General features: G+C 31.4%; 2 protein-coding genes and 1 long non-coding RNA gene across 4 annotated transcripts; 2 read left to right on the forward strand and 1 right to left on the reverse strand.

Annotated features, from left to right (window-relative positions):
* Positions 1-1,481: 1,481 nt before the first annotated feature.
* LOC123198886 (endoglucanase 2-like) lies at positions 1,482-4,952 on the forward strand. 2 transcript variants are annotated; one of them, XM_044613682.1, is made up of 6 exons: positions 1,482-2,048; positions 2,143-2,426; positions 2,860-3,297; positions 3,394-3,550; positions 3,951-4,117; positions 4,219-4,952. In XM_044613682.1, exons 1-6 carry the CDS (start codon positions 1,799-1,801, stop codon positions 4,546-4,548), a joined length of 1,626 nt encoding a protein of 541 aa, XP_044469617.1. In that variant the 5' UTR covers positions 1,482-1,798; the 3' UTR covers positions 4,549-4,952. The 2 variants fall into 2 exon arrangements, with proteins under 2 accessions (XP_044469617.1, XP_044469618.1); XM_044613683.1 differs by having other exon boundaries at positions 3,394-3,541.
* Positions 4,953-7,729: 2,777 nt separating this feature from the next.
* Positions 7,730-20,085, forward strand: LOC123199413 (beta-galactosidase 6-like). Its single transcript, XM_044614414.1, has 18 exons — positions 7,730-8,166; positions 14,398-14,493; positions 14,573-14,685; positions 14,924-14,990; positions 15,220-15,312; positions 15,400-15,543; positions 15,661-15,755; positions 16,139-16,244; positions 16,422-16,506; positions 16,584-16,702; positions 16,792-16,956; positions 17,268-17,449; positions 17,537-17,628; positions 17,733-17,842; positions 17,938-18,045; positions 18,155-18,262; positions 18,339-18,484; positions 19,819-20,085. Exons 1-18 carry the CDS (start codon positions 7,999-8,001, stop codon positions 19,946-19,948), a joined length of 2,127 nt encoding a protein of 708 aa, XP_044470349.1. The 5' UTR covers positions 7,730-7,998; the 3' UTR covers positions 19,949-20,085.
* On the reverse strand, positions 15,314-20,462 carry LOC123199414. Its single transcript, XR_006498369.1, has 3 exons — positions 20,193-20,462; positions 15,669-15,788; positions 15,314-15,592 (listed from the first exon to the last, which is right to left on the reverse strand). It is a non-coding gene; the product is annotated as an uncharacterized LOC123199414 (long non-coding RNA).
* Between the last annotated feature and the right edge of the window lie 875 nt (positions 20,463-21,337).

Below are 21,337 nucleotides of genomic sequence, written 5' to 3' on the forward strand. Positions count from 1 at the left end.
GTAAAAAATACACCAATTATCAGGGTTAGCGTAACAAATATGCCAATTGGAGGATAAGGATAAAAATTTTATAGTGCAACTATAATTGTATTTATTACACCAACTAGAGATTTTCACTTAAATATATCTTTTTTGTTTTGGTTTTCAAGTGATTTTTAAGATTTATTCATCTCAAAACTCTTAAAAGGTTTACCAACTTAGTATAAAAGATATAACAAATCCTAAACACCCTTAAATATTAAAACAATTTGCACATGAAAAGTAAATCAATATAATAACAATCTTTAATCATTTAAAAAAAATAATTTTAAATTTCAAATTAAGATTCATCCAAAAGCCTAGATGTAACAATCATTGTTATTTAATTTTATGTTTTAGAAATTTGATATTACAAACAATGTCTAGAGATACAAATATTTTAGAGCTTAATTTAAAGAGATCGATAAAATTATATTTAATTAAATTAGTTAATTTAATTTTATAAGATTACATTAATTGATTATTTTTTATAAACTTCTTAAAATTTTGATATATTAATTAATATTCAATATTTATATAATCTAAGAATAATAATAATTATTATTAAAACAACCTGAAAAATTATCCAATATTTGTAAAACGTAAAAATTATTAATTTATTTCTAAAAACATATTTAATTTTAATGTATTTTAGTGTAGTGAGTGCGACAACGATAATAACTCCAAATCAATTGACTTATCATCTCACAAGCGACAAGGAAAGGAACCTTATAGTTATAATAGCTCTTATAAAGAAAATTCACCACCCAATGTTTAGCCTGATCGATTTTACTACCCATTAAATATAAATTCACACTTTTCCATGTAAAATCTATTTCTTTAAAAAAATTGTCATTATAAGACAAAAATAATAATTTTATTATTTACAAACTTTGAAAAAAAATTAAAATGGATGCCTCTTTTGCATATATAGATTTTACATTTTGAAAATAATAGTTTAACGTCTTTATAAGTTTAAAAGTTCAAAAATTTGTAATTTTTTTTAATTTAAATGTAGAAACCTTAGTCCCATAACAACTAATTCAAATCCAAACCAATCAAAATCACCAAATATGATAATTTTACAGTTTTACAAATATTTAAAACTTTTAATTTAGTCCCTTTATTTTAAGTGTTGAAAATCTTAACTAGCATAGTCATCATCTCATTTAAACTTAAACCTATTAAAACTGTTATTCATTCAAACATAAATTTATGGTAACTATCAATCACCTAAATTTACACTCACAAAGTAATTTATAAGAAAGAAGAGAGTGAAAGTGAAATACGGAGAAGAAAGTGTTGATAAAAATTTTGAGACGTAAATGGTTGTTTTCTTCTACCATTTTTTTTAAAATGAAGTTAGGTATTGGAGAAGAAAAGAAATTTTTTTTAGGGGCGATTTCTTTATTTAAGTCAAACTCAAGGTCGGAAAATTAAAATCACTCTCCTGTATATTCCATCTCACAAAGTTGGAGAGTTAAGACAAAGCAACATATGCTTCTCTTGTTATCGCTTACAGAACTCAAGACAAACTGAACTGCCGTTCCCTCGATTATTCTCAGCTTTGACAACATTGTACCATCTTCTTCTATATTATCATTCCACCTCCAAATCCCCATCTTCCAATTCAATGAAGCACCACCAATCTAACGCCGCACAATCATTCTCTCTTAAACTACCAATTCTATTTCTGTACACTATTTTTAAGTGGATCTCATGAGCTCCATAAATCTTCCAAATTCTGAGACCTTTCTGATTTAACTTATGGTGTGATTAGATGGAATACATAGAAAATGGCAAGAAAATTGGAGCTGGATGTACAGAAGATAAAAGAAAATCAAAGGGCTGGCTTTGGTGGCTTCCAGTTTTAGTCTTTGCGGCTGTTGTTATAACTATGAGTGTTCTCACTATATTAAAATTTGTTGATCAGTTGAAGAGATCTCCAAGTACACATCGTCCCCAAAAAGTCATTAAAAAATATGCCGATGCTCTTGAAATCGCCATGCAATTCTTCGACGTACAGAAGTGTAATTCTATATAAATACATAAACTTAATTTCTCTATCGTGCCAAGTATTTTAATTTCTTTTTTGATGTAATGTTATATATTTTGTTTTGGCAGCTGGGAAGTTGGTCAATAATAAGATTGCATGGAGAGGGGATTCGGGTTTACAAGATGGGAGTGAAGAGAATTTGGATCTATCAAAAGGGTTATATGACGCTGGTGATTTGATCAAGTTTGGATTTCCCATGGCTTTCACTGCAACAATGTTGTCATGGGGGATTCTTGAATATGGTCATCAGATGGATGCACTAAAACAACTTGGTCATGCGCAGGATTCACTCAAATGGATCAATGATTATCTCATCAATGCACATCCATCTCCAAATGTGCTCTACATCCAAGTAATTATCCCATTTATTCTGGTTTCTTGTTTAAATTTATAATTAAAATGTGCATGGTGTTCTTCGCTTCAGTTTAAATTTATGAATGTATTGTGCTTGGTAATATGTAAGCTTGCCTAATACTTGGTATATTCAACAATTCGTGGAAATTTTAATTTGTTTTTGTATTACCTTTTTAATTTCATTCTAGAACATTCGGATTCTAAATTCCTCTACATCCAGAAAATTAACCCATTTGTTCAGGGTTTTAGTTCAAGTTAATAATTAAGATGTGCTTGGTGGTATAGAGTGATTAGTGTTATGTCAACTTAACAATGCCTGCCTGGAAAAATTGTTTATATTCTTTGAAGATCTTGTTGTAGCCAGTGAACTGATTGCCGTTTGGCCTTTTTCAAGTTTCTGTAACTCTGTCATATGTTCCTATGTGGTGAAGGTTGGTGATGCTAAATCAGACCACGATTGTTGGGAAAGACCTGAAACAATGTCAGAAATGAGACCTCTCACACAGGTTAATGCATCATTCCCAGGGACAGATGTTGCGGCTGAAACTGCTGCAGCAATGGCATCAGCCTCTCTAGTTTTCAAGAAGATAAACTCCACTTATTCTAATCAGCTCCTTGTGCACGCGCAGCAACTTTTTATGTTCGCTGATACTTACAGAGGGTCTTACAGCATCAGTGTGCCTCAAGTCCAGGAGTACTACAACTCAACAGGATATGGAGATGAACTCTTATGGGCGGCGAGTTGGCTCTATTATGCAACTGGAGATAATTCATATCTCAATTATGTAACTGAACTAAATGGACAAGAATTTGCTAACTGGGGAACTCCAACATGGTTTTCTTGGGATGATAAGCTTCCTGGAGTACAGGTATATATTGTACATTTCAACAAAATATTTTTATCTTCAGGGTATATGTTAAAATGTTGTTGCCATTTTTCATCCATGTTTATTATTTTGGAGCAGATTTTGTTGTCGAGGATAATTTTATTCGGTGTAAAAGAGGTCTCAGAGACAGAAAATCTTGACCTTCAAATGTACAGGGAAACTGCTGAGGCTATTATGTGTGGACTTCTGCCTGATTCTCCTACTGCCACATCCAGCAGAACTGACAGTAGTATTCGTAAATTCTGGACATGATTTGATAATTATGAACATGGATTTTTCAGTTTTGACTTTATTTAAAGACTGAATTCAATGTGGAAATCATACTTTCAAGCGACCATTCTGTGGCATATTAAGAAAAAAGAATTAGTAGAAAATGAACTATGCAAGATTGGTAATTCAAGTAGAATTTCTTGAATCTGTTTCATGGCTAAAAATCTGATGATGTTCATTAAGAGAAAGAGCAAAACTGCGAGAGTTTTGCTTGCAAAGCAGGGGGCTTAATTTGGCTTTCTAAAGCTGAATTAAACTAAAAACACAAGATATCATGATATGATTTGTGGAAAATGTATTAAACTGTTGTCTGTTTGTGTTAATCTGAATACATATAAGTTTGAAACTTGTTTATCCGAATGCAGGTGGCCTAATTTGGATTGAACAATATAACAGTGTTCAGCATGCTGTGGCTTCTGCATTTCTTGCTGTTCTTTACAGCGATTACATGCTTACTTCAAGCACTGAAACTTTACATTGCAGTGGAAAATCCTACTTGCCTGATGATCTTCGCAATTTCGCCATTTCCCAGGTTTGCAATTTATTGACAGTAAAGCTCAGTTGGTTTTTCATAGTTGGTATGATAATATCAATGTAGAATTTAAGTTTTCAATGAATTGCTTCTTCTTTCAGGTCGACTATTTGTTGGGAAAAAATCCAATGAACATGAGTTATCTCGTTGGAGTCGGAAGAAACTACCCTTTATATGTACATCACAGAGGATCCTCCATCCCAGCTTATGCTGATCCTGGATGTAAAGATGGGTTCAGGTGGCTTAACTCTAAAAATCCTAATCCAAATGTAGCTATTGGAGCATTAGTCGGCGGTCCCTTCCTAAATGAATCATACATAGATGATCGAAACAACTCGATGCAAGGTGAACCAACCACTTATAATAGCGCTCTTCTTGTTGGCCTTCTCTCGGGCCTAGTTACTACCTCTTCAGTGGTCAAATCCTTCTAAATCATCCTTATAGTTTAGTACCTCCGTTCTAGAATAGAGAAGTAGTACAGTGAAATAGAGTATTCTAATACCAAATCTGAAAAAAAACTGCTTGGGGTACTATAATATACTTTGGTCATGGCCTCCTTTCTGGCTACTTTATGAGATTTTTAAAAAAAAAAAAAAAAGTGAACATGATTAATTGAAATGGAGAAGAGAACTCACTCCCTATAAACATCACATGTACTAGAGCATGCAGTATAGAAGTTTTCGCCTTGATGGCTAGGAGCATACATTTTGCTTTATGCCCATGCTCCTGGACTCTGCTATTTCATATTTTCTTTCTTGTAAGTTATTTCATCTTTTGTTGACGCTATGTTTTCATTTTAGGTAAAAATGTATGATTAATGGGAATTACTTGACCATGACAAAACTTCAAATACTACCAAAGACCTCCATGCTTTTAAGTTTTAACCGAATGCATGGGTATACATCCTATGCATGCACAGTTGTGCATCATTTCAAATATTTATATATGACAAATTATCTTTACTTCTAATGTGACATCGGATGAATAGTTATGCACAGTCGTTTATCAATTTAAAATTTTACGTTATATATTTAAATCAAATAGTAACTTATTCCATAATAATAAACATAAATTAACAAAATTACTCTTAAGACTTATCTATAGGTGTTACAATCATTACTTTGAACAATCATTATTTCTTCCTTCATGGATGTTCATGTCTCTATCTTTAGGAACAAACCATTCAAGACTAAGAACATGTGTTCACTCTTATCTTATGAATGTCTATCTAAGATTCTCTTTCATAATCGTTGGCCTACGAAAGATATTTTCTTCATTTCTTGTATGAACAATCATGTTATTCTTTAGTACAAACATTTATCGTGATCTAGTCTATGTGGCAAGAACAATTGTATTGTCCTTAGGATGGTCATTCCATTAAAATTCATGATAACCCTGATCTATATAGGAATGGTCAATCATGTCCTTGGAATAGTTGTTCCATTGCATCCAAAACGTAGATTACAATTGTTTTTGCTAGATTTCCAAACCAACACAATTCAATCCAGTTTCTATAAATCATAACACATCTTACATCTTGATAACATGTATTTAAACATCTAACTCAACACATCATAATTGATATACCATCATACTACCAACATTCATCACTCAAACCATATAAAAGACATTATATCCTACTCTCTTGCATTCAATTTCAAGAATTTACTTTCATATACAATCATTCACACAAAGATCTCATACTTAAACACCAAAACCCGATTTGAACTAATCATAGTAAACAATACATATGAAATCTAGGATCTGCTACTTACTTGGATTCCTAACTTAAAGATTTGTTGTCGAAACTCCTAAACCTTCACATCCTATCATTGAAAATTATCTCTGGTGGTCGAAAACATGAAATTCGCAAGTTATAAACTCTTAAATGTGTTTATGATATGTGACATCGTCTAAAATGTGTTCTTTCTATAAAATTTTGAATGAGATAACCATCAAAACAGATGTTTATCTTTGTAGAATACTTGTTTACCACTTAAATCTTATATAACTTGGCCCATAATCTGATTGTCCATTAAGCAGATATTAAAGGGGCGTTCATCGCTTAAAACAACCATTCAACTACCTATTTAAAAAAAAAATCTCTAACTTAATCAAATTTGAACATTTTCCCACATAATCACAAAGTCAAATTTAATATTAAATGACTCTATATATATATATATATATATATATATATATATATATATATATATATATATATATATATATATCCAAGATTCTTCCTTTGAAGTTTGTAAGTTTTATAAAAATTTTAGCACATTTATGTTGTGTATTGGTTGGGATTAAGTATATTGTTGTGAAATTCTAATTATGTTTGAGGATTGATGATGAATGATTAAGTTTTTATGTTTATTACATAAGTTGAATGATTGTATATTGTATGAAATTAAGATTCCCTCTTTCTTCGGGTGTGCACTCTTTAAGTTCCCCTTAGAAAGTACCCGTGTGGAGAAGGCTTTTACATTGATGGGGTGTGCATTACTATGATAAGGTTGTGCACCCATTGATTGAAATTGAAAGAGTCATTTCTAGCCAATTCAAGTTTACGAACCATGTTTAGTTCTACCTTTAACATGTCTACCTTAAAGTCGGCTTGACTAGATTTTGTTGAAAAGGTGGTTCTAGGCTATTTTTTTAATCTATGGGTGATTGGTTGTCCAAAGATTCTTTTTGTCATTTGTCATAAGTCATAGTCAATGTTTTGAGTTGTAAAGGTTGTTAAGGATAGAATATGATGAAAGCCCTCAATCTAGCGTCAAATTGTATACGCAACTTCTCATAATTAACTAGTGTACATAATTTTGAGCCTTGTATAAGTTAGGATATATTTGCAATGATTAGAATCTAAAAAACTAAAAATGAAAGGAAGAATAATATATTAGGCTTTTAACATGGTTTAACCTTATGATTGAAATATCTATGTCCATAATATAGTTATTAACTATTTTATATCGTTAGATCACAATAAAACTTTTAAGATAGTTTAATATTGGGTGTTGCCTTTATTTTTTTCTCTCAAATAAGCGTTCATATTTATATGATTGAGGAGAAATTACATCCAAACAAGTAAGATAAGGATATTTTATCCTTGTTAGATTCCAATCAGTATATTCTTAAAGTTGAATTAAAAGAGAATATTAGAACTACCTCAGTTATGAAGGCAAAAATATATTTTTGTTTGTTGCTATTAATGCGGAATAGGAGAATATTTGTAGGAGTTTCTGGGCAATTTCCTCTCTTAGCATAAGTCTTCTTGTTATCTCATCATAAAGGACTATTTGTTCCATTGTTGGATGTGGAATCAGAATTACTAATCAGCATTTGACTTCTTATCTTGATATCTTAAACTTTCACATGGGTAAACCTCAAGTTAAAATCCTGTGGGCTAGAATTTATGATATAATAAGTTTAAAGAGGGTTACATGACCAATGTAAAAAAAAAAAAAACTTATTGTCTGGGCTCAGAAAAAATTTGGACTTAACTAGGAAAAAACTCTTTTTTAATATAGATGTAATGGGTTGCTTCCTGCCAGTCTATGGGTTCTTGCTTTTACTCTTAACAAACTTGGAACCTCAGGCACGGTAACGTTACTTGCAAAATAATTATTTTGATTGATGAGACAGTTTACAATGTAGAGCTACTTTTCTGTTTTCTTTTAATCTAAAATATTCAACCTTTTGGAGCCCATCACCTAACGAATGTGGTGCTGCTTCAAGCTAAGCTTTTCTTTGTGCTGATAGCACCTGTTATATCATATGGTACCCAAATATCCCACCAAACTCTTGCAACCTTTTCCAAGCGTGCATATATAATTATACGTTTTTATGGGAGAGAGATTGAGTTAATTGTTTAAGACATGGGGTGGCGGTTGTGGTGGTGGTGGTGCTGGGCGGCACTTATGGTGGTGGTGGAGGAGAAAGTTGGTGGAGAAGAAGTGACATATGATGGAAGATCTCTCATTATTGATGGCCAAAGAAAAATTCTCTTCTCGGGTTCTATTCATTATCCCCGTAGTACTCCTCAGGTCAGTAATCTTTTCTTCTTTTGCATAATCTTTCTTTCTTTTTACGGTGAAAAAGAATATGAATTCCATTACTGCTTGAAATGAAGGGTACATGTATACACAATGATAACATAAAGCTTAAAGAATTATTATAAGTAACATTAATATCTTCCAGAAAGGAACTCAGAGTTTGTTATACACATTTGAAGAAAGAAAGAGAAAGAGATCATGCAAGTGTCTTTCTCTAACTACCAAATTCATATTCTATTTCTTTCATTTTTTTTTTTTTTTCTTTTCAACATATAATCAGTTAAAAAAGTTGCAGTTTAATTGTTTCTGTTCGTATACGTGTAATGTGAATCAATATTATTATTCTTTTTCTATTTTTACAGTCTTTTTTATAGTCACCTGGTAAGTATTTTTTTTAATGTATATGCACACACATTTTTAAGCTACTTCAGGTTATTATCAAAATAAGTTGATTGAAGTGATCTCAACTATAAGGATTACAAGCACCATTGTTTGTTGGAAGATCTATTTCACATATGCTAGGTTTTGCCATCTTTATAGAATCATTTGGCAAGTCAGTTCAGTGAGCGTACAGTTAACATGTACTCGTGTTATATTAGGTTAATACAAACAATCTCGACTCATGAAATAAATTATTACCTTTCTATACGATTATTCAATTCGATAGTCACTTTACTGTCTTATTTATATCCTTGGTTAGAATATTAATAAGGCTGTCATATGTGATTATAACGTTTCCACAATCAATCAATATGTTGAGCCTCGCAACACACTTTTACCAATCTAAGAGTATTTATCAAACACATATATACATACACACGTAGATATAGATGAAGAAATGCCAAATCTTATTATTAAAATATGATACATTATTCAAATAAATACAAGTCTAACCTCAACGATTGACTTTAGAACACCTATTCTAACCATCTCCCACTTATACTATAGGCAATTAATCATTTGTCTAATACCAAATGGCGCTATATATCTATTATACTTTTGTTGTGACAGAGGTTGTGTAAATGAGTCAGCTACATTATCATCCATATTAGTTTTGCATATATGCATATCTCCATGTTGAATAAGCTCTCTAATAACGTGAAATCCACTAAGAAAATATTTGAACTATTGGTGAGATTGTAGCTCCTTAGCATGAGCAATGGCACCATTATTGTCAAAGTATAGCTTAACTAGATTAGCATTGCTCAAAACCACTCTAACTTATGTTATGAACTTCTTGATCCAAACCACCCCTTTATAAGCTTTAGTTGTAGAATAAGTTACGATACCTTGTTTAGAGCTTTTCTAGTTGATTACAACACTATTTAGCCTAATACATATCCAGACTATGATCGATAATCATCTTTATTAGTTTGGAATTGGCATCAATGTATCCTTCTATAGTGAGCTCGTCCTCTTCTCTATAAACTAACATCTTTAGTCATTCTCAAGTACTTGAAGATGTTTTTAATAGTTATCTCGTGATGTTCACATAAATCTAATTGATATCTATGACATATGCTCAAGACTTTTAAGACATCAATCTAAATGCATAACATGGCTACGTGATAGATATAATAATATATGCACATGGGATCCTACTCATTCTCTCCTCTTCTTCTATTAAAAGGCTCATTTCTCTAAAGAACTCTACGTCATGTGACATTAGAAGAAACCTTTTCTTAGATTCTTCTATGCTAAATCTTTTTAGCCTTCTCCATCTATGGGCTCTGACTTAGGTCAAGCAACCCACAAGATTTATCTTGATAAATCTTTATGTCAAAGATCTCTTAGGTTCTTCATGGAAAGGAACTCCAATTACCAAACTTTTATCAACTACAAGTTTGATAAATCATTTTTGATAATCAATATGGCATTGACATACAACACTAAAAACGTCATTATTTTCCCACTAACCTTCTTATACAATCAAGGCTCCTCTTCACTTTTTATTAAATTAAGGTCTCTTACAACATTGTCAAAATGAATTTTCTAGCTTCTTGAAGCTTACTTCAGTCCATAAATGGACCTTTGTAACTTATATATCTTACTAGGTTGTCTCTTAAGAACGAAACCATCGAGTTGTGTCATGAATACATCCTCTACAAGATTTTCAATCAGGAAAGTGGTCTTGAAATTTATTTGCTATATTTCATAATCGAGGCATACAACAATCAAAAGCAAAATCACACTGGACTTTATCATTGCAATCAATGAAATGGTCTATTCATAGTCTATGTCATGCTTTTGTTTGAAACTTTTAGCAACAATTCTATTTTATAGGTATGTATGTTACCTGTCATGTCAGACTTTTTCTTAAATGTCTATTTGCACTCTATTAGTTTTACCCATTTTGGTGGATCCATTAGAATCCATGGTTAGTTTTGGTACATGGAATCTATCCTATATTTCATTCCTTCTAGCCATTTGGTAAAATTTGCATCCGATATAACATTTTTATGGTCATAGCTTGTCATTATGAATAGCTAGTACATTACTATGTTGAGCCATGAGGAAACCATATTTTTCGGGCTTGTGAAATACTAATCCAGACCTAAGTGGCTCTTATGCATCTTTAGGTGGTTTACTATGTTGCAATAGAATGGGAGTAACCTTCTTAAGATGTTTAACCATCTTATGTGGCACATCATCTTGTCCAACATTTATGGTAACAAATGGAATCAAAACTTCATCATGTTCAAAATTTCTCCCACTGGTACTCTTGAGAATGAATTCTCTTTCTAAAAAGATCCCAAAACAAACAACAAACACTTTGTTATCTATTAGATAAAAGCAATGGTATCATTTAGTTTGCTTAGGATACACCGCAAAAACACACTTATCATATTTAGCGTCCAATTTATTTGACATCAACTTCTTGACATAAGAATCACAATCTCAAATCTTCAAATAAGTTAGATTAGCACTTTTCCTAGTACATAACTTATATGAAGTTTTGTCCACAGATTTTAACAACAATTAGTTTAACTTATGGCTACAATCTTTAGAGTATAACCTTATAATGATGTGGGTAGATCAATAAAACTCCTCATAAATCAAACCATATCCATCAAGGTTCAAATTCTCCATGTAGATACATCAATATGTTGTAGCATATTAGGTGGGTATTGTGATATTATCTCAAATTGTTTTAGGTATATTCTTAATTTTTCATTCAAGTATTCTTCTCCTCAATCAAATCGAAGGAATTTAACACTGTTACCTAATTGATTCTCCCATCTATACTTTAGAGATCCATATACATCACTATAGGTCATACTTAGTAGTTCCCTAGCCCTTTTACTATGTCCAACAAAAGATAACTTGGTCATCTTTCCTAAAAAAACATGACTCGTATTCATCATATGTCTAAAATTTAGATGATTTCAAAACTATATTCTTTTGGAGCTTAAAATGTGGGTGAAATTAGCATGGCCTAGTATATAGTGCCAAAGGTATGTAGTATCCATATTGCAATGTTTGGTTTTCTTAAGATCAAGATCGAGACATAGATTTAATTCTATAGTGAACACCATTTGAACTAAAAGAAATTGGTCTATTTTAAGTTATAATACTAGCCCATCAAGCAAATTTAAATGACTAGAAGCTATAGTTAATGCAACTACATAAGTTATATCTCCAATATGTAGGTCGACCTCACCTCGGACAAGCAATCTACTCTAAGTTAAAGCTAACACAATAGTACAAATGTAAGATCCACATTTTGTATCAATGACCCAAGATGAAACATGTGTTAAATTAATCTTAATCACATACATAACTGTAGAAGAAGTTTCCAAATTCTTATTCATGTTTGCTAGGAAAACCTTGCAATGTCTGTTCCAATGGCTAGACTTTCTACTATAAAAGCATACTACTTTCCCACTCCTCTTGAATTAGGGCAACACATTTATTGACCATGCACAACGACACATAGCAAACATGTTTAATACATATCCACTTACGTATGAAATTTTGAATTTTCATGCATTGACACAAAAATTTAAAAAAAAAAGTACTATAGAAATTTAGTCAGCCGATTCATGGCTTAATCAGTCAACTTGTTTGTTCATATTTGAAGCAAACCACTATCGTCTGAATCAACTAATTAGTTCCTGATCAACCAAATTTTGGAAAATTATTGTTATGAAAAATTCTAATTTTTTCACTATGGCCACAAATTTAATTGATTGTAATCATCTGTCAAATGACACCACGAGATATCTTCTATCATGCCCAAAAAGAATGAATCCTATGTTGATTTACCATGATTCTAATATACTTCTCGACATAGCCAACAATTACCATATTAATAGTCTTAACCTTAACAAGAAGGTTACGTTTAACTAGTGTCAAACTGAGTTGATTAATGCATAAGACTTTCTGGTTATCTTAAATCTAAAGATTACATATACAATCATGAGTAATCTATAAGCACATTGTTCCTTTTGTCAGGGTTCTATCAATATAAGGAGATTTATCAAACACATATACATACACATGTGGAAATAGATTAAGGAATGTCAATTGTAATTATTAAAACATGATACATATTCAAATGAAATTACACGTTTAGTCTCAGTTATTAGCTTTATAACATTTGCTCAAATAAGGTTAAGATTGATATCTTGGTGTATGTTGTATAAGAGAAATACAAAGAAAGAGGAGAGAAGCGGTGACAAAAGAAAGAATATAACTGTTTTGTTGTCATTGTGTTGAAAGTTAGATGAACGAAGAATAGATACGTTAAGTTTTTTATTTTTTATTTTGATTATATTTAATTTTTCTTATTTGTGTTAGATTCAAACAAATTCATTATTTTACCTTTTTATTATATATTTTATATTAATATTGTTAGATTTTGTATAAAAAAAAAAAAAAGTGTTATTTATACCTTTAAAAGGTAAAAAAATATTTTTGTATCAAACTTTGAGTAGAATTCCACAACTTAAAAACTTCAGGGCTTAGAAGTTCGGTCATAATATAGCCAAAAGTGTGGTCCAAATGGTTCTAAAAACTGAGTATGCATGAATGATAATAGTCACGGGTGGGAAGCCCAATTTTCAAAGCAAGTACTGATGCTGCCAATAACATACTCATGAGAAGTATCAAAATTTGAAAATTGTTATACTACTCATGAAATTATCAAATTCGGTGGCTACATTCACATTAAACAGATGTGATATTATTGGATTGGACCATGGAAAGTGTGATCTTATTATATCAAACTAGATAACACTTTTCTAATATGATTTTCGGTGTTGGCTAGTGTAATTTGACAACAAAAATTTCAACTAAGCAGAGATTTTATTGGATCACATTTTGAATAGTATAGTTTTGGTCATATTACAACTCAATATATGATTTGAGTTAAATTATATTAAAAAATATGTGATTTCAACCGTTAAAACAATTAGAGTATGTCGAAATCACACTCAAAGAGGTGCAATCTCGTTGAGTTGCATTTATTTGAGTGTGATTTTTGTCAAATCATACATTTTTTAGTGTGATCTTATTAGATCGTATCTATTTTAGTATAATATTGGCTAGATTCTATTTTTCTTGATCCAATTTGACCGACTAACATTAATAGTTTTTTTTTATCAAAATTATAAGAAAAGAAATTATGTTTGTCTTTTTATTATTGTTTTCAAACCAAATTAAATTGTGAGATGATTTTCTCAACCTTACGTGAGAAAATAGTAATTTAGTCCTTTTTTTTTTTTAAGTTAGTCAACTTTTTTTTATTACAAAGAATCCCATACGTGTGAGATTGTCATTTTGGGATAAAACTAATTATATTAAATAAGTTAAATTTTAAATTTAATTATTGATTTTATAACTACTAAATTAAATAAATTAAAGATTTAATAATAATATATTATTAAAAAAATTTAAATTTATATCCCCTTATATAATTTTTTTTTAATTATTTAAACTAGCTGAGGGCTGGAATGGAAAACTACTGTTAGGAATGTGAACTTGGGTATAATTCCGTATCAAATCACATCACATTTTTCTTTTTCTTTCATGGCAGGTCATTTTTGAATTGATACCGACTTTACAGATCACTGCCATTTCCATTTTGAATAATTCAAATCATGCAATCAGTTTTTGTCTTATATATTTTGTTTGCGCTTGCACGTTTCACGAGCTTAATTGAATTTTCTGAGCTTTGCTTTAATGAATTTTGTTTTGACTCCTGTATTCCAAAAATGGTAGATGTGGCCAGCTTTGATAGGCAAAGCCAAAGAGGGAGGATTGGATGTAATTCAAACTTACGTGTTTTGGAACCTTCACGAGCCTCAACCTGGTGAGGTTAGATTTTAACTAACCCATCCAACTCGCTATTTCTCTTTTTATCAACTAATTGGTTACTAATGGGTTTAATATATAGTATGATTTCAATGGAAGATATGACTTGGTCAAATTCATCAAGGAAGTTCAAGCACAAGGCCTTTATGCTTGCCTCAGAATTGGACCCTACATTGAGAGTGAATGGGCTTACGGGTAACTATAATTAAACAAATGCTGCTACACATGCAATTATAAATTCACTCATGCTATACATAAATTAAGCAAAAGTCAAGAAATCAAAGATCAAAAGAGCAACTTGTTAATAAAACAGAAATGAACTCATGTGGTATAAACAAAAAATGAATAGCACTGACGTCTAATCATATTGAATTTTCCAGTTATAGTTGACTATTTTGGGTTAATGAAGTTGTATTGAATGTGATGATATCAGGGGGTTTCCATTCTGGTTGCATGATGTGCCTGGCATTGTTTATCGATCAGATAATGAACCATTCAAGGTTTGATTGCCTGCCTTTCCCCAAATTACTTGCATCAATTTTCACTAATATCAGTTAACCCAATTCATACTCATTCATCTTCTGCAATTTGAGGATTTTCAGTAATTCTACTTACTTTTCTAAAAATTTGGTGAAAATGACAAAGAATCTATTGGGGCATGTTCCCTTGTAAGTTCCATAACAATCTTATGGTAATTTATATTTCCTACTTTGCATAATAATTTTGTAGTTTTACATGCAAAACTTTACCACCAAAATAATGAACTTGATGAAAGCAGAAGGCTTATATGCTTCACAAGGAGGCCCTATTATACTCTCACAGGTACAATGAAGTTCAGCATTTCATTAATTATAAACAAGTTTCAATAGTTTTTTGTCATTGCAAAATCTGAAAACTAATGCCATACAGATTGAGAATGAATATCAAAACATTGAAGCAGCTTTTGGTGAAAAAGGACCTTCATATGTTCGATGGGCAGCAAAGATGGCAGTTGAGCTTGAAACTGGAGTGCCATGGGTGATGTGCAAGCAAGCTGATGCTCCTGATCCAGTGGTTGGTTCTTTCCTCTTTTCATTATGAACAAAAATGCAAATCATGTAACCTGCAATTTCAGTGACAACATGTTAGTTGTCTAGTTCAAATGAGTTTTTGTTAATTTCTAACATGCAGATAAATACCTGCAATGGGATGAGATGTGGAGAAACATTTGCAGGGCCCAACTCAGTGAAGAAGCCATCAATGTGGACAGAGAATTGGACATCTTTGTATGCTTTCATTGCATCTTGAAATACTTCTTTCTGATTATGCCAAAAATAAATAACACAGGGGCACAGATGAGAAGAAAAGAAGCTATGCATTCAATAGCAAAATTTTATAACCTAACAAGAGAAGAAACATATGAAGAAGTTTAATTTGGTATCTGCAAATAGATAAAAAATAATATCACATCGTAAAGTTAGTCTTTTTACTACTAGCAGAAGCCAATGGTGTATTCTGCGGTACAATAAGACTTCTAACTGCCATTTTCATGTACACAGAAATACAATATTTAATATGTTGAAATAAACTATTAATAGATGGCAATTACAATCAAGAGTAAGAAAGTATCAATTTGTCAAAAAGCTAACAGATGCCTTTTCTTTTGAAGCTATCAAGTGTATGGAGGAAAACCATATATAAGATCTGCTGAAGACATAGCATTTCATGTCACACTTTTTATTGCAAAAAATGGAAGTTACATAAACTATTACATGGTATGAATCTTAGAAAATGCAATCTATCTTCTCCAGTTTAACAAAGTTAACCATTCTGCACCACAACATTATATAAGCTTCCTTCAGATTCAATCAAAACATAAACTGAAAAGTATTTGAATAAAGTTTCAATTAATTGATGACTTTATGATTTGTAACATTCTACTTGAAATCTAGTACCATGGGGGAACCAATTTCGGGAGAACAGCGTCAGCATATGTCATAACAAGTTACTATGATCAAGCTCCCTTAGATGAATATGGTAAGTTGCAAATGTACTCATTATGGATATCATTTGCTCTCAACGCACGACAATTCAATAACTTCCAACAAATGCAGGCTTAATGAGGCAACCCAAATGGGGACATCTTAAGGAGTTGCATGCTGCAATTAAGTTATGCTCTACACCTTTACTGGAGGGAGTGCAAACCAATTTCTCACTAGGCCCACTTCAAGAGGTGTTGTTCAATCCTTCTTATTACTTTTCTCAATTTAGATTCTTTCAAAGTAACACAATTGTAATGATTATCAATCTATTATGACTTAGGCCTATGTTTATCAACAAGAAACTGGGGGATGTGTTGCATTTCTTGTCAACAACAATGGAGGAAATAATGCCACTATACAATTTCAAAATGTATCATTTCAGTTGCTTCCAAAATCCATAAGTATTTTATCCGATTGTGAAAATGTAATCTTCAACACTGCTAAGGTAAGTACAGATTTTATGCAACTAATTATTGTCATGATATATGCATGTGTATTCATGACCATCTAATAAATGCATATAGAGTGGCTTCTTAAGAAATATTTGCTATTAGATACATCCAATTGAATAGGACAACTGAAAAATATCATGCATGACTAAAAGGCATTCTTTTCCTTTTTTAATATGAGTATGCAGATCATCATAAACAACTATTTAAGTGAAATATTTTCAAAATACTTGAGAGATTTTAAGAAACTAAAAATAGAATCTCACAGTAGATAAGGTTATTGTTCCCTCATATACTGCTGCAATAGGTAAATACAGAATACAATGAGAGAACCACAACAAGAAGTCAAACATTTGATGATGAAAACAAATGGGAAGAATTCAAAGACAGCATTCCAAACTTTTTAGATGCTCCACTCAAATCAGACGAACTATTAGAGCAGATGAACACAACCAAAGATAAATCTGATTATCTCTGGTATGCATTCAGGTAAATTCATTTCTGTTAAACAGTATACACACAGGAAATAACTCAAATGGTACAGAGATGTTTATATAATCCATAAATTGGCAACAGCTTTCAACCCAATTCATCTTGCACTGAACCGGTACTTCATGTTGAGTCCCTTGGACATGTTGCACATGCTTTTGTCAACAGCATATATGCAGGTAATTTTCACCATTGCAGTGAAACTAATGATTCTAACTTTCGTTCACTTACATATTCTATGTATGTTTTTAAGTTTTCCACATCAGCTGAAAGCCAATTTCAGGGGCTGCACACGGAAGTCATGATGTTAAGGGATTTACCTTGGAAATTCCAATTGTGTTGATTGATGGGATGAACAATATATCCATACTCAGTGTGATGGTTGGGTTGCCGGTATAATTTATGCTTTAATTTACCAAATTTCTTGCCATTATTTTGATAATCATACATGTAATTGGCAAGTTTTGTTTTCTATGTATTATCTTAAGGATTCAGGAGCTTTTCTTGAGAAAAGGTTTGCTGGCTTAAGACAAGTGGAAATACAATGCACTGAAAAGGAGTTTTATAATTTCACTAATCATTCCTGGGGATATCAGGTTAACTTTCTAAAATGCTAAAGGATTACTTACCTCATAACCTAATTCATAAGCATGTTGTTCATGAAAGAGCATTACAATTGTTGTACTTTATACTGGATATTTACAGGTTGGACTATTGGGGGAGAAATTACAGATATACAACAATGAAAATGTAGGAAATGCTGGGTGGAGTAAAATTGATCTCTCCAGCAAACAACCACTGACTTGGTACAAGGTAGAATTGATGTCTAATAGCATTAAACCTTAGAAATATCTTTTTAAATGATCGACTCTTGATATAATCTGAGCAGAGTGTATTTGATGCACCTATGGGAAGCGATCCAATTGCTTTAGACCTGAGCACAATGGGTAAAGGTGAAGCTTGGGTGAATGGACAAAGCATTGGCCGTTACTGGGTTTCATTCCGTACTTCTGAAGGAAATTCTTCACAGACTTTGTATGTACTCTCAACCATTTTATATTTGACTATATAGATATAACAACACAAAAAACACCAGTACTTAGTCTAGTGTAAACTTGTTCAAAGGCACCCATTTTTTTGGAAATATTATGACACAATTTTGGACATATTATGATTGAAATCTCATGCAGAATAGAAGTGACACAACTTAGATGCAATCCTAATCGTTTAAATGTGTTAGAAACTCAGCCAATAACCAATGGAATCCACACACTCAGCCAACACAGAAATGAAACCAACAAACAGAAATGAAAAACCAGAAATGCAGAATACCTAAAAAGGAATACAAAAAAGAACCCTACTCTTGTCTAGCAATCGAGAGGCTAGACTCTCTCCACTTCCACTGCCTTTTGAGAGGGCAGCTCTCTCACTCAACCAGCTAAAGGTTGACCAAACAAACTCCAATTTCTTCACCCTTCTCTCCTTCTCTAATCTATCTTTTATGCTTGCTCATTTCATGACTTCCCATGCAAGTTTTTGCCATGATCCATGTTTCCTTCTCTCCTTCCTTAATCCTACTCTTATTCTTGCCATGTTTCCGTGCTTTCATAACCGCTCATAACTGCCCGTATTTCTGCATATTCATAATTGCCCAAAACTGCCAATACTTTCATAATTGTGCCTGTAAGTCATTTGGGCTCCCTATTCCCTCCTCCTGCTGATCACCTAAATCCTTGGCTCTAACAAAATGCTTTAATCTTATGGTCCAAAATTTGTGTCAAAAGTTATGTAGGAACTAAGTGGATCTTAAACTTAACCCTCCTAAATAAGATTATATATAATCTCCTAAATAAAATTACAAATTGAAAGAAAAAAAATGAAAAGGGAAAAGTGAAAAAAAAAAAAATGCAGGGGTTAACATAAGTTAGAATAAACTAAAAGGGATTTTTCTCATACATGTAAAGCTTTTGCGGTAGAGCTTTTACATCTGACTTTTCCTTAACATGATCGTAGCTGATGTTGCATAAGCTAAATATTGTACATATACTTTCTTTATCTGTTTACCTTAATACTCATCACATAATTGAGTTATACTTGAAATGAGAAATGTGTCAACATTAATACTGTTATAAACTAGTCATGTATTTCTTTAGTTAAAAGGACTTTGTTACCAACACTCAGAACTTTCAAGGAAAGTCCTTGATACAGTATTAACCAACCAACAAATCACTCCTGAAATATAAAGCTGAAGCGTTGCAACATTTTGAATTCTTCTGTATCACATTACAACAACTAGAAACAATTATATTAATGGCTTTTGTTTTCGTTTAACTAATATATCAATAATTTACAACATACTTCTATTGTAGGTATCATGTGCCGAGATCCTTCCTTCAAACCACCGGAAATAGTCTAATTTTACTCGAAGAATTCCAAGGGGATCCACTCCAAATATCCCTAGATACAATTTCAGTTACCAACTTACATCAACCTATTTAATATCCAATTCCTCAATAATATTTGTGTAAATTGGTGTTGTATCTGCTCAATAATTTATTTCAAACCTGGAAACCTATTGAATGTTCTCAACGGACTAATGTCAAAAGAAATGTAACAAAACCTAATTTTAATCCTCATTTTAAACAGCATTTGAAAAGAAATGAGCAAAAAAAAATGATGGGATTAATGCATCAACAGAAAGGCAACAAACCAATGATAAGAGGGATAAAAAAAAACAACTGACTTAATTTCTAAGTTGTCTCTTAGATTTGCGTCTCGGAGGAACACTGATGGCGGCCCATATCTAGCTGTTCCGCGTTCCAATCGCATTCGAGAAGACGGTTGCAATCGAGAGGTATGCATTAACTTATCCAGTACGAAAAATTTCTTTTTAAAATTTTCGCCCAGATTTGGAGAGAAACTTGAGTTTGTTAACCGTGGACAGAGACAGCAACAGGCATGCCACGCTGGCTCACCCTGTTAAGGGGTCGAGCTATGACGGGTCTAGGGCCTCGGAGCCGTCTTTTCACGTTATTTTCTTTTATATATATATATATATATATATATATATATATATATATATATATATATATATATATATATTATATTAATTTAAATTATTTTTTATTTATTTTTAAATTAATCAAAATAAGAAGGACAATTCTATAAAATTTTATTGAAAATATCTCACTTATAAAAATAAAATATTATAATTATATGGTTGAATAATAAAAATATATATATATAAAGAAAATAAACTCAATCATAAATTTTATGAGTAGCAATATTTATCTATATATTTTTATTAATCTTCAATATTTAAGTTTTTGAAGTATTCACAAATATCGTCTATTACATGATTTTGTAACGTAAATTTTGCAGTCACCCAATATTTCATTAAGGACGTATTCACTTATATTGAAAGTTGATTCTAATGCTATTATAAACACCGAAAATGTTAGTAGATCACACGTCGTAATAAAAAATATAAGATAAGTGTTTTAACTTGTTTTCTTTATAATTTTAAGAAAATGATCAATATTAATAAAATTATAAAATCAATCATGATTGGATCTTTCACCAACCAATTGTTTACATTTTTATAAAATATACCACAAGTCGTGACTTATCTTTTAATAGTTATTGTAAAGGGTTTTAACATATTCACGAGAGCATCTATTATGTTGCAATCATATTCAATTAATAAATAGGGTTTTCAGAATCTTTTAGTTGGTATTAAAAAAATTGTATTATAGCAATTTAGTATCTTTCACATGATTTTAACATTAAATATATTAAATTTTACTTAGTTTAATATCTTTTTTTTTTTTTAGCACATATAATTGTATGTTGTATAAGTGATAGAAATTATAAAACATAAGCTACCAC

Source organism: Mangifera indica, chromosome 16, assembly GCF_011075055.1.
Source record: "Mangifera indica cultivar Alphonso chromosome 16, CATAS_Mindica_2.1, whole genome shotgun sequence".
NCBI classification, from domain to species: domain Eukaryota; kingdom Viridiplantae; phylum Streptophyta; class Magnoliopsida; order Sapindales; family Anacardiaceae; genus Mangifera; species Mangifera indica.